Below are 14,315 nucleotides of genomic sequence, written 5' to 3'. Positions count from 1 at the left end.
GGGTGTGAGTGAGGCAGAGAATGGCATATGCAGGATGGCTTCATACTAAGGCAAAAATATAATTTCTTGGAGAACTGCATTCATTGCCTAACTGCTGAAAACTTTGTGATGCTAACCAAGCTGCTTGAAACTTTTTCGAGCCTGTCATTATTACTGTGGTCCTCATTTTAAAGTTATCTGAATCAACAGAGTAAAAATATGAATTTCAAGTGTGTTGCCTGCCATGTCCTTCCATGCATTCCAAAAGCAAAGTGTGAGTAGTGAGCTCTAGGTGGTTGTGCAATACAGATATGCCTTACTATTTCCACAGTACATCTCTCTTTTCTCTCTTTCTACTGGTATTTTAGACTTTTGTTCAACAAAGTCATTTTAAAGAAAGTGTGCAATCTTCAGAAAAGTGGGAACTTTACTTTAAAGAGCTAATGTACAAAAATGGAAAAACAGATTGGTTTGCAGAATTGATGGTTACTAAAACCTTCCCTTTCAATCAAGCTTATCACTGAATGTGCTTACAATAGGAAAACAACAACCAAACAGCACTCAGATAGCAGCTATATTCTGATCTCAGCAAAACACTACGGGCAGCAATGGGTAAAGTCTACCTGATGCCTAACAGCACACAAATGTTTCCTTCAACAGGAAGACATTTAATCTATGCAAAAAAGAATACAGTACAGTAGTAGTACATGAGCTATTCCAGCTCCACAAAACATATAACAGGCATGCACTTGGCAGGAAAAAGAGACACCCAGATAAATAATACAGATAATTCTCCAGTGGCAAAACATAGAACTGCTCAACAGTAACAAACTTGCTCAGAGGTCTGTTATACTTGCTTCCTTTGTTTCTGCCCTGTTTCAGTAACTGCTGTGCATACATGTGTGTATATATGTATGTACAAGAGGAAAGAAGTTCTCCTTCAGTGGCAGATAAGGGAAAGTAGGCCTGAACAGAGAAGGTTTATCAGACTTGGTAAAGGACAGCCACCTCAGACCAAAGGTTACTGAATCTTGGCTAAGGAAAAAAGTATGGAGAAATTAAAGATCTGTGAATGGATTTATTGGTGGTGGCTTCTAAGGTGTGTGGAACCAGAAAACCTTAGTTTGTACAAGGGATGAAACTGAATGACTATAGGTAAAAGCCATGAGTAGTCCGTGGGAGACAGATTCTCAGCAGAAATGGCTTGGAAGCTACCAAAGAAAACTGAGAAGGTATCCAAGATGATAGCTCTTAGCCAACAGGATCACTGACTGGATGGCAAACCTGTGTGCAGATAAAGAGAGCAAAGAAGGGAATCGAACCTGTGTGCAGATAAAGAGAGCATGAAGAAGGGAATCAGGCATACAGTCAGCTTTCATTTAGTGTTTCAGTTCCTCTTCTGAGTATTTAAGATCCTACAGAGAGAAGTAGAGACCAGAAATAAAGGAGCACCACACATGTACTCCCACTTCTGCCATATTAACAGCATCTGTAGTTAGACAATTTCTGAAATCAAGCCCATTAACATATATATCTGCTTTCCTGAGTCTGACTTTTCCGAAAAGAATATGCTAGATAAATGGATATGATTTAATAAGTACAATTAATAAAATGGCAGCACTTAACACTTAAAGTATGAACTCTCGAGCTTTATTCAGTAACTCAAAGTGGAACTTCCTTAGGAAACTCACAACAGCTACTAGGCAAACTTAGGGAAAAACTCCAACATAGTTGAGTGCCACTGTTCCAGCTGTGGTTTACTGCTGTCTTTCTCATCTTATAAGAAAGTAAAAAAATAATCTACTGTATCATAGCCTTAGCCCTACCGATGTAGTACTGTTTTCTAGCTTTTTGCCCAGCCTGTCTGACAAGAACTACAGGAGAGCATTCTCCTGCTACTGCACAAACTCTTCCAAAGTACCTACAACATTTTCTTACTAGAATTTTTCTCTTATTTCCTTTGTATCACATAATGTATACTCCATTTTATTCATGAATAGTTTTCTGTTCTCTCTACTCCCTCCTTCTAGTCAGCATTAACAATCAGGCATGTTTTTGTTTTTTTCTTTTTCCTAATCTAAGGATTGTACTTCATCCTTCCTGTGTTAAGAAAGAATTTGTTGAAAAGCTTTCACCCTGTGAAAATCCAATCTCTGGTGCCAGATGATACTTCTACTTTGTTAAAAGAAAGAAAGCAAAGAAGGAACACTGGCCACCATAACCAGCCTGCCTAATTATTAGCAGGCTGCATGGGTCTGGGTGGGAGCTCTTCAAACACAAGTATGTCTCCCTCCATTCAGCACACTCTTGTAACATCACAGAAGTTTGAGGACTTGAATAATCTCTTTTGCCCTGGTACCAACCCTGACAGTATGAAGCCATCATCCCACAGCACTGGTGAGCTGCAACACAACCCCTGTACCACCTTGTGTTGTCAGAAATAAAGACAGAGAAACAATTGCACCAGAAGGACACAAGGATGTCGCAGGGGTTCAGAAATGACCAAGGGTCATTTTTATTATGTACAGTAAACACCAAGGAAGTCAGTAGCCATCCTCCATATGCCACAATGTCCTTGCCTGCTGGGCCTCAAAGCCCCTCTTTTCAAAGATCTGAGGTAAGTTCAGGAAGGAAGGGTAATCCTAGGAAGGGGAAGCAAAATCGTGAGGGAATCAGCTTAAAGATTTGAATTTACTGTGCTTAGTTGCAGCCTTCTAGCTTACAAAAAATGCATATGTCAGCTGACAATGCTTCTCGTCAGCTGATACTTTAAGATTCACAAAGCATGAAGGATGAAGGCTTTGATATGACTGCAGAAATAATTCTCTGTATAACAACTGCATTTATGTCAATGAAATCACTCATATAAAACAATGATTCTCAAAGCTTTAGGTACCTTTTACTGATTTCAGTAGGATTTAAGAGATGCAAAAAACATAGGAAAATTTAACATGCATGCTTGCAGAAACAGGACTCAATTTTGCTTTAAAGCAGCATACTAAAAATATACTCATACAGAATTATAGTGCAATATTTATCGTGCCATTTCAGTTAGAAAAGAGATTCAAGATCATCATGTCCAACTGTCAACCTGACCTACTGAGTTAATCACTTAACTATATCCCTTAGTACCACAAATTTGGGACCTTTCACACATTCAGAAAGATTAAAGTTCTTGAGGTGTTTTTAAGCAACATCTTTAAAGAAACAATATAGTTTCAGTACTCAGTGGCAATTAAGCTGTCTACAAAACAAATAAACAAACAAAGAAAGAAACAAAAAAACCACCCCACAGCTGGTTTTCATTATGAAAACAAATGTGATTTAGAGCTCAAAGCAGAAATATTGTTTTCTTTTCGTAAGAAAAACAATTTTCTGTTTTCACACTATATCAATTTTATTAAATTTCCAAGGACACACAATATTTTAAAATAGATTATTATGGACTAGTGGAGAAAATGAAGATACAGACTTTGGTTTAACATATTTACCCCAAAACAACTGGCACACCTAAAATGGGAAAGTATACATCCTCCACTTGGGTGCACATCGTAGAAAAATGGAAACCACCAGATTCAGATTCTCTGATGTCCTCTGGCAATGCCCACCTCCTGCTGCTGGCTGTATGAGACCTGTGCCTTCATGATCCTAACGCTGGCATCTGCTAAGGGCTTATGGACATTCGGTATGAAGTGGGACCCTGCTGACTCTCAGAGGAGTTATGGTCAGTGTTTCCAATAATAAGAATATGATAATAAAAGGCACAGATTTTTCCTTATAAATATATTTATGAAAAAATGAGGTTAGGTACACTTAGGAATCTTTGTAAATAAAAATTTTCATCTGTGTACAAAATGGCCACTTATTTCAAGATTTACTAAGAACTGCTTTTTAAGCTCAGATTCACCCAATTACTCTTAGGAACTTCACTGAGGAGTTGAGAAAGCCACAAGGCTCATGTAGTCTCCATGTGACTACATACTCCATGTGAAATACAGAAAATGCAAGAGGAAATTCAGCATCCCCCATATGTGAATTATGTGCCCTTCAGATTCACGATAGGAATCACTCTCTACAATGACCACTGAGGAGTCCCAACAATAATAAAAAAGAACATGGCAGAGAGATAATTTTAAAAGTTTCAAAATCCTGTAAAGATCAGGGGGTTTAAATCTAACAATTTATAGAACTATAGAACATGATGTTCTATGTAATTCTAGTGAAAGGAAAACTTTCTTAGAGAAATATTAGAAATAGAGAAAATACTGGGGCAAGAACAACTCTCACAAAGTGAAAAATTCCTGCTAGTTTTATTCTAAGACTCTGCAGTATTCCACTTTGCTTAGATTTGTCATCCAAGTTACAGCTCAAAAGGAAGTCATGCTGCTGCTGCTGCTGCTTCCAGCACTTTGATTGCTGTAATTGTGCTGTACACAAAAAAGCTACATGACAGATTAAATATCTGTTTTCAGTTTGATGGGATTTGAAACACTGGACACATTTAACCCCAGAAATAAAATTTTCTAAAGGAAACTCAGCCGAACTTTAATTTTAGTGACATTATTGAATAGTTTCTATAATTTACTGACACTTAAGTGCCCTTCAAATTGTAAGTGCAAATTATTACTACAGGCTGTATTGAAGTCCATTATTGAAAAGGTCCATTCTGCCTGTTCAGATATCAGCAAAAACACTCAGGTTAAAGAAAGAAGCATACAGCCAAAGCAGTCTTTTAAAAATACAACAACTTGTGTATCTTTATGATGGGAGATTTTTTTTGCTGGTTAATTTGACCACAATGTTGAAAGGATTGAATGTCTCCACTTAATGCCCCTTAATGGGTGAAAAAATGTCTCTGCATGTGGGGCAGAAAGCTTTTCTGGGGCCCCATTTGAAAAATCAGGGCTACACAAAAAGGTCTACTATCCACTTGTCCCAAAATAAGGGGAAGTTCAGAGACTTGACTTATTCTAAGTGTCAGCCAACAGTTCCACAAGTCTTACATCAGAAGGTTTTTGAAAACCTACTGCCTCCGAAAAATTCCAAATCCTCAATGTTAAATCTCCCAAGGAGATGTCAAGGGCATCATGTGACCATGTCTTCAACTGCAGCAGGCCCTCCTCTAACCAAGAATACTGCCAAGGAAAATCATTACTCTCTCATAAGCTTAAATTGTAGTTTAACTCTTATCTGTTTCATCTTTGTGATGGGATTCTGATACTCTAAGTCTGCAGGAAAATTACATGTCCAAGCTGAGGAATTCGTGCTCATGAAATCTATTTGTTGAAATATAAAACAGAGATGTCAATATGCTTGCTTTCTTTCTGTTTAGCTTCTGCAGTTATACTGCTACAAATTGTGCTAGTAATTCACTTAAACTGCTCTTTTTCACTACAGTTCATATAAATGGAAAACTATGGAGAGGAAACTATGACCACAGAAGAACTTAGAATGCTTTGTTAACATGCTTAGTTTTAGTGGTTACAAAGGAAAAAAAAGGCAGCCAGGTAGGGAAGAAAAAAAGAGAAATAGGAAAGAAAGAGAGAGAAGGTAAGTAAGGCACAAACATAAGCAGGTTGGTTCTATGCCTTTTCAGGTGGGAATATGCATGCAGTTCTGTACCTCCTTGAAGTGACTTTTCCTTTAAATGATTGAATCATGGAATGCCTTGAGTTGGAAGGGACCTCAAGGACCATCAAGTTCCAAACCCCCTGCCACAGGCAGGGTTGCCAACCACTAGATCAAGTACTAGATTAGGTTGCCCAGGGCCTCATCCAAACCAGCCTTGAACACCTCCCCGGATGGGACATCCACAACCTCTCTGGGCAGCCTGTTCCAGAACCTCACCACCCTCGGTAAAAATCTTCTCCCTGACATTTAATCTACATCCTTCCTCCTTTAATTTAAAACCATTCCCCCTTGTCTTATCACTATCTACATGTGCAAAATGTTGATTTCTCTCCCGTTTATAATCTCCCTTTAAATACTTGGAGGCCATAATAAGGTCTTCCTGTAGCTTGCTCTTGCTCAGACTGAACAAGCCCAGCACCATCAGCCTGTCTTCAGAGGAGAGGTACTCCAGTCCTCTGGACCAGCTCCGAAAGCTCTACATCTTTCCTGTATTGGAGGCCCCAGATCTGGATGCAGTACTCCAGGTGGTGCCTCATGAGGAAAAGTAGAGAGGGTCAGTCCCTTCCCTCTCCATGGTTGCCATTCCTCTTCTGATGCAGCCCAGGATACTGTGGTCTGCAAGCACACACTTCTGGCTCATTTTAAGTTTTTCATTTACCAGGACCCAGAAGTCTTTCTCAGCAGGGCTACTCTCAAGGAATTTTTCTCTCAGTTAGTAAACATTTCTGGGATTACCCTGAGCCAAGTGCAAAACCTTGCACTTTGCTTTATTGAACCCTATTATGTTCACTAAGTTCACTAAATGAATGTAGACAATAGCAGAGCATTAGAAGCATTGACAAAATTACTCCAGGAATTTAATAACCTATTAGTTAATTATTGTTTGTTAGTGCCATAAGGTCACCTATGGGAGATCTTAAAATTTTCTTGGGAAATAACAGACTGGTCACCAGATACACCAGTCAATTTTTTTTTGCAGTGTTTCCTGTGAAACATATGCGAAGATACCCACAGTCTAGTTTACTTTTTGAAACTTCCTCATCACTGCTAAATCTAATTTTACACACAAATACAAAAATAAAGTACCCATCATCTAATCTACATTCCATAATGTCTCATTTGTTACCGACTGCATGTTACAACAGCTTATAATCATGTCATTGTAAATTTCTGTAGTTCCAAATTCTTTTATTATAGAAAAAAAAAAAGGAGGATCAATCTCAGAATTAAAATCAGTATTTTTTGCACTACAAATTTGCTATTTCTGAGTAATGTTAAAAAAATAAAATTCCTCAATTGTAATCAGTTGAAATGCTACACATTTACTTTTAGCTTCTCCTGCAAGATATTCTGGAAGCCAAAACAATTAATGGGCTCAAAAAAAGGCTGGATAAACTCATAGCTGAAAAATCCATAAGTAGATGCTAAATATGATAGCCCAAATTTAACATCCACTCTAGGAAGCCCCTAAATGAATGTCTGCTTAAGTCTAGGATGGAGAATGAGCTCAGAGAAGGATGATCTATACTTGCCTATTTCTGGTAATGGCCAGTTTTGAAGATAAGACACATATATTGTTTACTAGTTTTTTGAGTACTCTCATACCTTCATTATGGGACTCAGTATTTTTCAGGTCCCTTTTAGTAAAAAAAAGAATGGTAAACTCAAACATGGAGAAAAATTAGTTGGGCAGAATTTGTTTGATCCTTCTTTTTTTTATGGGATTATCTTTAAAAATGTTGGTTAAAAACACCTCAGAATCCTCAGTCTTTCTGAATATGCAAATGTCCATGGTTTTTAGCACTAAGGGACAAGATTTAGTGATGAGATTCAGCAGGTCAGGTTGATGGTTGGACATAGAATCACAGAATCATAGAATGACAGAATCATCTAAGATCATCAATTTCAGCTGTCAACCCATCGCTACCATGCCCACTAAACCATGTCCCTAAGTGCCACACCTACGAGTTTCTTGAAGGTCTTTTCCAACCTAAATGACACTATGATTCTATGAATTTGTATTAGAGAAAGAGAGTGGTTCTTAACAGGATAGCAGATCATTTTCATTGTGGCTGGTGTAGTTCTTCCTCCAGTTAAATGGACTGTAGTCATTTCAACTGTCTTAATTCAGAAATTCTTTTAATGACATATTGTTTATTGTCAGTTTACATTCCTAGAAAAGACTGAATTGCAGCATCACAGGAGAATACTCATTGTCTCTTCAGTTACCATTGTTACTGTGGTTAAAAATCCCTGAAAAAGGGGAACCAGGCAGCAGAGGATGGTCACAGCTTTACCTTTCTCATGTGATATGACATAAAGCTGAAACTGAGTACATGTTGAACACTACTCCATTTTGTGAATTCTCAACCAGTTTAAGAGCTAGCCAGATGATAGAATTTCTACCTCTCTACGCCAGAGTTTCACCATTTCTTCCTACTGCAGAGAAGATTTTTCTTTCCTTTTTTTCACTCTAAGACAGGACTTCAGTTAATTGAAGGAAAGGTATTTATGCATGTATCTAATGGTAAGAAGAGAATAAGACCGAGTAGGCATACCTTTTGCTGGATTCCAAACTTACAGAAAAAGGCAAATTACTACATAAAGCAGTACCATGCTTTTCAAGTTCATTAATAATTACTTCCCAAGATAGAGGAGAAAAGCCATTTGTGCTCTCTTGTTACTCCTGCAGTGAAAATCCCTAAAGAAAGGCTTAATCTTGTTTCTCTCTCATTCAATATATCCATTATGAAACTGCTAAAATGATCAAAGAAATAGGAATTGAGTATGTCTCCTCCACCCTCCATATGTTTTCTATCTTTCTTTATTACTTTTGATCTCTTTATCCTTCCCTTCAAGATTCTCTAAAGTTCTGTAATATATACATCCATTCTGTTAATATTACACAGCATGAAAGACTACTTTTTTGAGGTAAAAATACATGATTAAATTTCTGACATTAATCATATGTTCAAGAGCACTGTAATTATAATAATGTATCTTGCTTTTTCAGATCATAGCTTTGTGACCTTCTACTTCTTCCCTAGATGGAGCACTTAAAATTAAAATGGAAAACAGTATTTTTAATCTGTGGAAGATTTTATTATCAGAATATGAGTACATTTGAAGTTTGTGAGTAGGTGACCATTTCTACTCACACTTACATAATGCATACAGAGTTCCCAAGATTTTTATAGATGCCATTCCATCACCAGCAGTGTGTTTCATTTCTTCTGGACATACGACCCCAAAATATTAGCAGGAACATGGAATTTTTGTCTGCCTATGTTCCTGTATTTTCCAGAGGAACAATATTTCCACACTTTGTTCATTAAGACTTTACTAAAAAGACTGAAGATGTTATTTCTTGGTATTAGCAATATCAAACAGTTTCTTGGAAGACATGTGAGTTGAAGCTTTCCAGTTCAGCTTTAAATTAGTATACACATTTTACAACACTATGTGATCTAGAAGCCAGAGAGAAGGAAGGAGTGATAAAAGCATCAGCAATCTCCAAAATTAATGTGAAAGGAATAAGAAACACAGCATGACTTTAGTATGGGATCAAAGGGATAAATACATCCCCAAAGAGTTTTTAAATAATTTTTTTTGAAGTCTGTTACTCAATTTTTCTTTATTTGTGAACTGAGAGCTTCCTACTGTGCTTGTAGGAGTAAGCCATGGTAGGCAGGAAGTTCTAACACACTACAGTGTGTTAAAGTAATACCAACAGTAGCAAAATAATATAGCAATGTGGGAGCCTCAGCATGCAATCATGTGAAATGGCTGATGTCAAAATGGCAAGCACAAAGAATATTTGTCAGTGACAAAAGAAAATCAATATTTAAAATCAATGCCAGTCATGGGGAGCAGTAAGAACAAGTAACAAAAGACCACAAAGCACCTTTGGGAACATTTAAAAGAAAAAAAAAAAAAAGAAAAAATATAAAACCATTACACTGAAATAAAAGCCTCTTTGGCACACGTTGGGATAGATCTGCAAGTCAAAATCAGAAACAATACTGTTGCTGATTTCTCATGTTGCCACTTCCAGCCAGCTCTAAAAAGATAAAACTTAGTAGATGGGTGTATGAGTTAAGTAAGATTCCAAAATACCAGATTAACATCCTTTTAATTTTAATCATTTTTAACTGGTATGAGGTTGTATACAAGAGCACATCCCAAATTTATTTGCTGATTCTGTTCTGCCTTTATGTCATACAATGCCAGGACAAGAAGACAGGTGCTCCAGTGCTCACCTGCCCAGCACACTTTTCATGAAGCAAGATTCTAATAGCTGTTTGAAATCCCCTTTTTGTAGAACAGCAGTGACAGAAGTGTAAAGATGTGGTTATCCTTCTCATTAGGTCTGATCTAATTGGACAGTTTGTTGCAATAACGATGTGTTTCAGTGAGACAAAGTTACAATAGAATCATAGAATCCTCAGAGTTGGAAGGGACTTCTGAGGGCCATCTAATCCAACTCCCCTGCGTTGAACAGGGACACCACAGCTAGATCAGGTTGCCCAGGGTTTGATCCAGTCTTGCCTTGAAAGTCTCCAGGGACAGGGCATGCACCACATCTCTGGGAAACCTGTTCTTGTGCCTCACCACCCTCACTGTAAAAGGTTTTTAGCTCTGCAGAGCCCACAGGATACTTGTCTGGATTGTTCAAGAATGTACTGTACAAGAATACTAGTTCAAGAATGGCATTACTCTACATGCCACTGCAATGTTATATCTAAGCTAGGGAGGCTTTCTAGGCTGAAACACCTGAACAAATCTTTAGGAACTAAGAATGACTGTATAATGGCAAAACTAGTAAAATCTGACAGACCCAGCTGGTTGACCTGAAACATCTTGAAAAGCTGCATTAGAAAGGCTTTGTATTACTTGTAGCACATAAATTACTTCAATCTTTCCATCATCACTGGCAACTTTAGAGAGATGGATGTATACTTAATTAGATGGTACATGCCCATCTTATAGAAGTGCCTCTCAAGTAGTTAGTAGATTTAAACACCACAACAGCCAAATCTGGGAGGGATACATACACCTTACCACCTTAAGGAATGTGAACTAAATCAAAGATGCCTATTAAGTAGTTTTCTCAAGGTCTGCAAGAAATGTGTCCTTGGCCAATAAACTGAACGCAGACCTCCAGAGTTCTACTCCATTGCCTTACCTGCTAGGATACTTCCTCTCCCAAAACACAGCACAGTTTGTTGAGAAAGTAAATTCTAAATAACTGAATACATCAAATAAGTGAAGTTTCACCAAAGCACAGACCCAGACCCATGCAACTATTGAAAGAGAACTTCTCATAGTGCTCACTTTTACATCCACAGCAGTAATATTTAAAGAGCCCAGAGAGGAATTACTAAAACCAAACTTACTATGAAACTTAATTAAAATGATACAGGACAACGGAGAGACTTCACTACCCTTTCCCGAGAAATCCATCTTTCACAAGATATTGAATGACAAAATCCTTAGATATTAAAGGTCAGAAGAACGCATATGAATTGAATGTACACCAAAGGTAGGATGTATATTCTCCAATCCGATTAACTCTTTCCTAAATTCAAATTTATAAACCATGTTTCTCTTTAGGAACAAGAGCCAGCCAAACCCTTGAAAAATAACAACCACACTACTCAGTAAGGATTTCATGCATAAAGAACACCTTCAAAAATACTGCAAAGGCTTTAAATACATGGATTTTTTCAGAAGCCTATTCTCTTTTTACATTTGGACAGATAGAACTGAAACAATAACTCATGGTGAGATGAATAAAGTTCTGAGTGTTTATCTAGACTTTGATGTTATGCTTTCTTTGGTCTGTATTTTTGTCTTTGTTTCACTAGAATGAAGTCTATATGGGGCACTATTTTAATGAAATAGTATTTTAGTGCATTGCTTTCTTTTGAATGTCACTGGCATCCAGCAAGGTCATAGAATACTGGAAAGCCTTCAGATTTTGACAAGGGAGGATGAGAAGAGAAGTGCAGTTTTAATTCAAGAGTTCTAAGCACTCACTGATGCAGGAGGTTTACATTCCCTGGAACATACTTTACCATCTGTTCACATGATTCCTCACTAGGGCAAAGGCAGACCAGGTAAATCAAATGCTATCCTAACTTTCACATGGAGGCATTTTCATTGAGAGTTCAGCTATGTTTTATCCACATACTCACATAGTTATTTTAGAATACCACAGAAGATGTTTCTGTTTCTGTTTCAAAAACAAAAATTAAATTTGGGAAAAGAAATAGCCAGTCACTATCTACATGCATCTTCCCCTTCTCAAGTGAGTCTGTTTTCAAGATGGAACCAGATTAATGAGGTACCCCTGTGTTCATTATTATTAATCAAGCTTCTTGGTACGTGTAACTGTTTAGTGGATTTGACTTATACAAAAATTCTGAGAGATAAGGAAAGATTACTTAAGTTGCTTAAAGTAAATATATACACACACATATATATATATAAGATCAAATATCTTTCTCTTTTGAGCACACAATACAGAGTGTTTATAAGGAATACATTTTTCTAGTCTTCTCACTTTGAGTGTCATACATTTTTTCTTAATCTAACAAATTTTGAAGAACTGCAGTATTAAATGCATTTTAAATGATTTTTGACTATAAATACTGTAGCTGCTATTTTTCACCACAGTCCTTATGCCAACATTTGAGTAGTGCTGGTTACACACAGTGATTTATTAAAAAGCAATGTCATACCTGTAGACATGCGGGAGCTCTACCCTGGGGTTTATTCACATCAACAGCCACAAGCTGCCAACCTCCAGCAGCATCTTCATGAAACATCTTGAAAGAGAAAATAGTTGTCAGAAATGTTTTACATGCCAATAAATACAAGGGATGTATAAATAAAAATAATATTATAAAGAATAAACACAAGTGAAGATCCTTAAGGGCCTGCATACATTTTCATGACAGTTAACATAAAATGAAAGAGGAATAGTTTTTATTGCTGCAGAAAAAAGGCAAGCAACATGTTCATTTCCCAACATGAATAGGTTCTGAATTTTACTCAGGTAACATCAAACACAAGGTATCTCTGTTAGTCCTAACACAGAAACTGAATCAACTTAACTCGGATCCCTACCATCAGATAGTGGAACCCATTCATAATAAATTTCTTCCTTAGTAAACTTAATCTAAAGAAATACAAACACATTGTGACCTAAAAGTAAGTTTCACAGTGCATTTTCAAATAGAAGACATCACTTGACTTTTTCACAAACAAAATTATTTTAGTCCAAGGATCAGACTTCATTTCTCTTGCACCGATGCACATCAAGAGTAGCAGTGCAGTACTTCTATACTGTTACCTAAAGCTTTTAATTAATGTAAATAGCTGAATTACAATGTAAATGAAAAAAGTCTCTTGACCACAGTGGTACTCACATTTTATCAACTCTTTCTTCTGGGGGGAAAAAAAGCCAGAAACAAAAGGACATAAAAGCCATACACTGCTGGGCTTAAGAAACAAGAAGCCATGACTGGGAGTGATTAAACACTGCCCTTAAAATGTCCTTGATAGAAAATGAAAGGCTCTACCATTTTTACTGCTGTCTAAGGGTCTGCATATATTATGTAACGAAGCAGGTAAAAGTTCCCACCTCACTCCCATCCTTTTCTCGACACTCAGCACCAAGCAGGCCATCTCTAGAACACAGCCACAGCAGCATGGTTGAAGGCTGAAAGCCTTTTCATTAGACTGTGGGGAGCATCACACAAATGCAGTTGTGATTATGTTCTTATGTAGCATTTAGGTACCAGGAAGAGTTGCCAACTCAGATCAGCATTTACTTTTCTTTGTACCATGCTTTAATGTGCAGAGCTGAAGGGCTTTGCAAGAGCCTTCCTTTTATCCTTCTCCATAGCCCCCTTCATTGACTTTGACTTTCTTCCTTCGGACTAAGTTTCTGGACCACTTTAATGATTTATGAAGTGGTCAAATGAAACAAGATACCGATGCTCTTTCCCAAGGGTATTTCACACATAGAACAATAAAGGTATTTAACTTACATCTGGTGCTTTGAACAAGAAACCCTGGAATAAATTTCCTTCCCTCCTTAATACAGAAGAAGATAAATCTCTTTTTTTTTAGTCCAGTAAGCAGGACTCCCCTTATGCCTCATTATATCAGTGACTCAGTGAACAAAGTAACCATTTACTTGTCTGCAGCCTACATACCATTTTTATTTTGCATTATACTATTTATATTTGATATGTTCCTAATTCTTCAGCATCATGACATTATTTTGGATTTTTTTTCTTATTCTTGGAATACTTTAATATTGGCTGATACTCGAGTTTCCATATATAGACCTCTCTGTTCCAAAGGACGTAGGCTAAGCCTCTATGGCTCAGGAACTTCTGCTGTAAAATAAAAACTACATTCCTCATGCTAAGTATGTACCATGTAGAAAAGTCTTTTCTTGTTGTTATACATTACATTGATACCAACAATTGCTTTGACAAAGCAATAAATGCAGTAGCAATGCGACAAAGTCTATTTGAGGCAAAAAATGTAGCAACAAGCAGAAAAATCACAGATTTATATAAGGATTACAAGAATATCCAAAGGTATATCAGAAAGCATTAATAAACAGTTTTGAAGATACATAAATCCTCTGGTTTAAGAAAACAAATAATCTCTAGCTATGGAGATTA

General features: G+C 37.0%; 1 protein-coding gene across 3 annotated transcripts in view; it reads right to left on the bottom strand.

Annotated features, from left to right (window-relative positions):
- Positions 1–14,315, bottom strand: part of NALCN (sodium leak channel, non-selective) — a 214,682-nt gene that overhangs the window by 119,465 nt on the left and 80,902 nt on the right. For all 3 annotated transcript variants that reach the window (XM_040653961.2, XM_015274986.4, XM_015274991.4), the window contains exon 10: positions 12,354–12,440. In XM_040653961.2, coding sequence (XP_040509895.1) covers positions 12,354–12,440 — 87 coding nt within the window. The remainder of the gene's footprint in view (positions 1–12,353; positions 12,441–14,315) is intronic.

This window comes from Gallus gallus, chromosome 1 (genome assembly GCF_016699485.2).
Source record: "Gallus gallus isolate bGalGal1 chromosome 1, bGalGal1.mat.broiler.GRCg7b, whole genome shotgun sequence".
NCBI classification, from domain to species: domain Eukaryota; kingdom Metazoa; phylum Chordata; class Aves; order Galliformes; family Phasianidae; genus Gallus; species Gallus gallus.
Note: the sequence above shows the minus strand (reverse complement) of the source record. Positions and strands in the feature narration are given on the sequence as shown.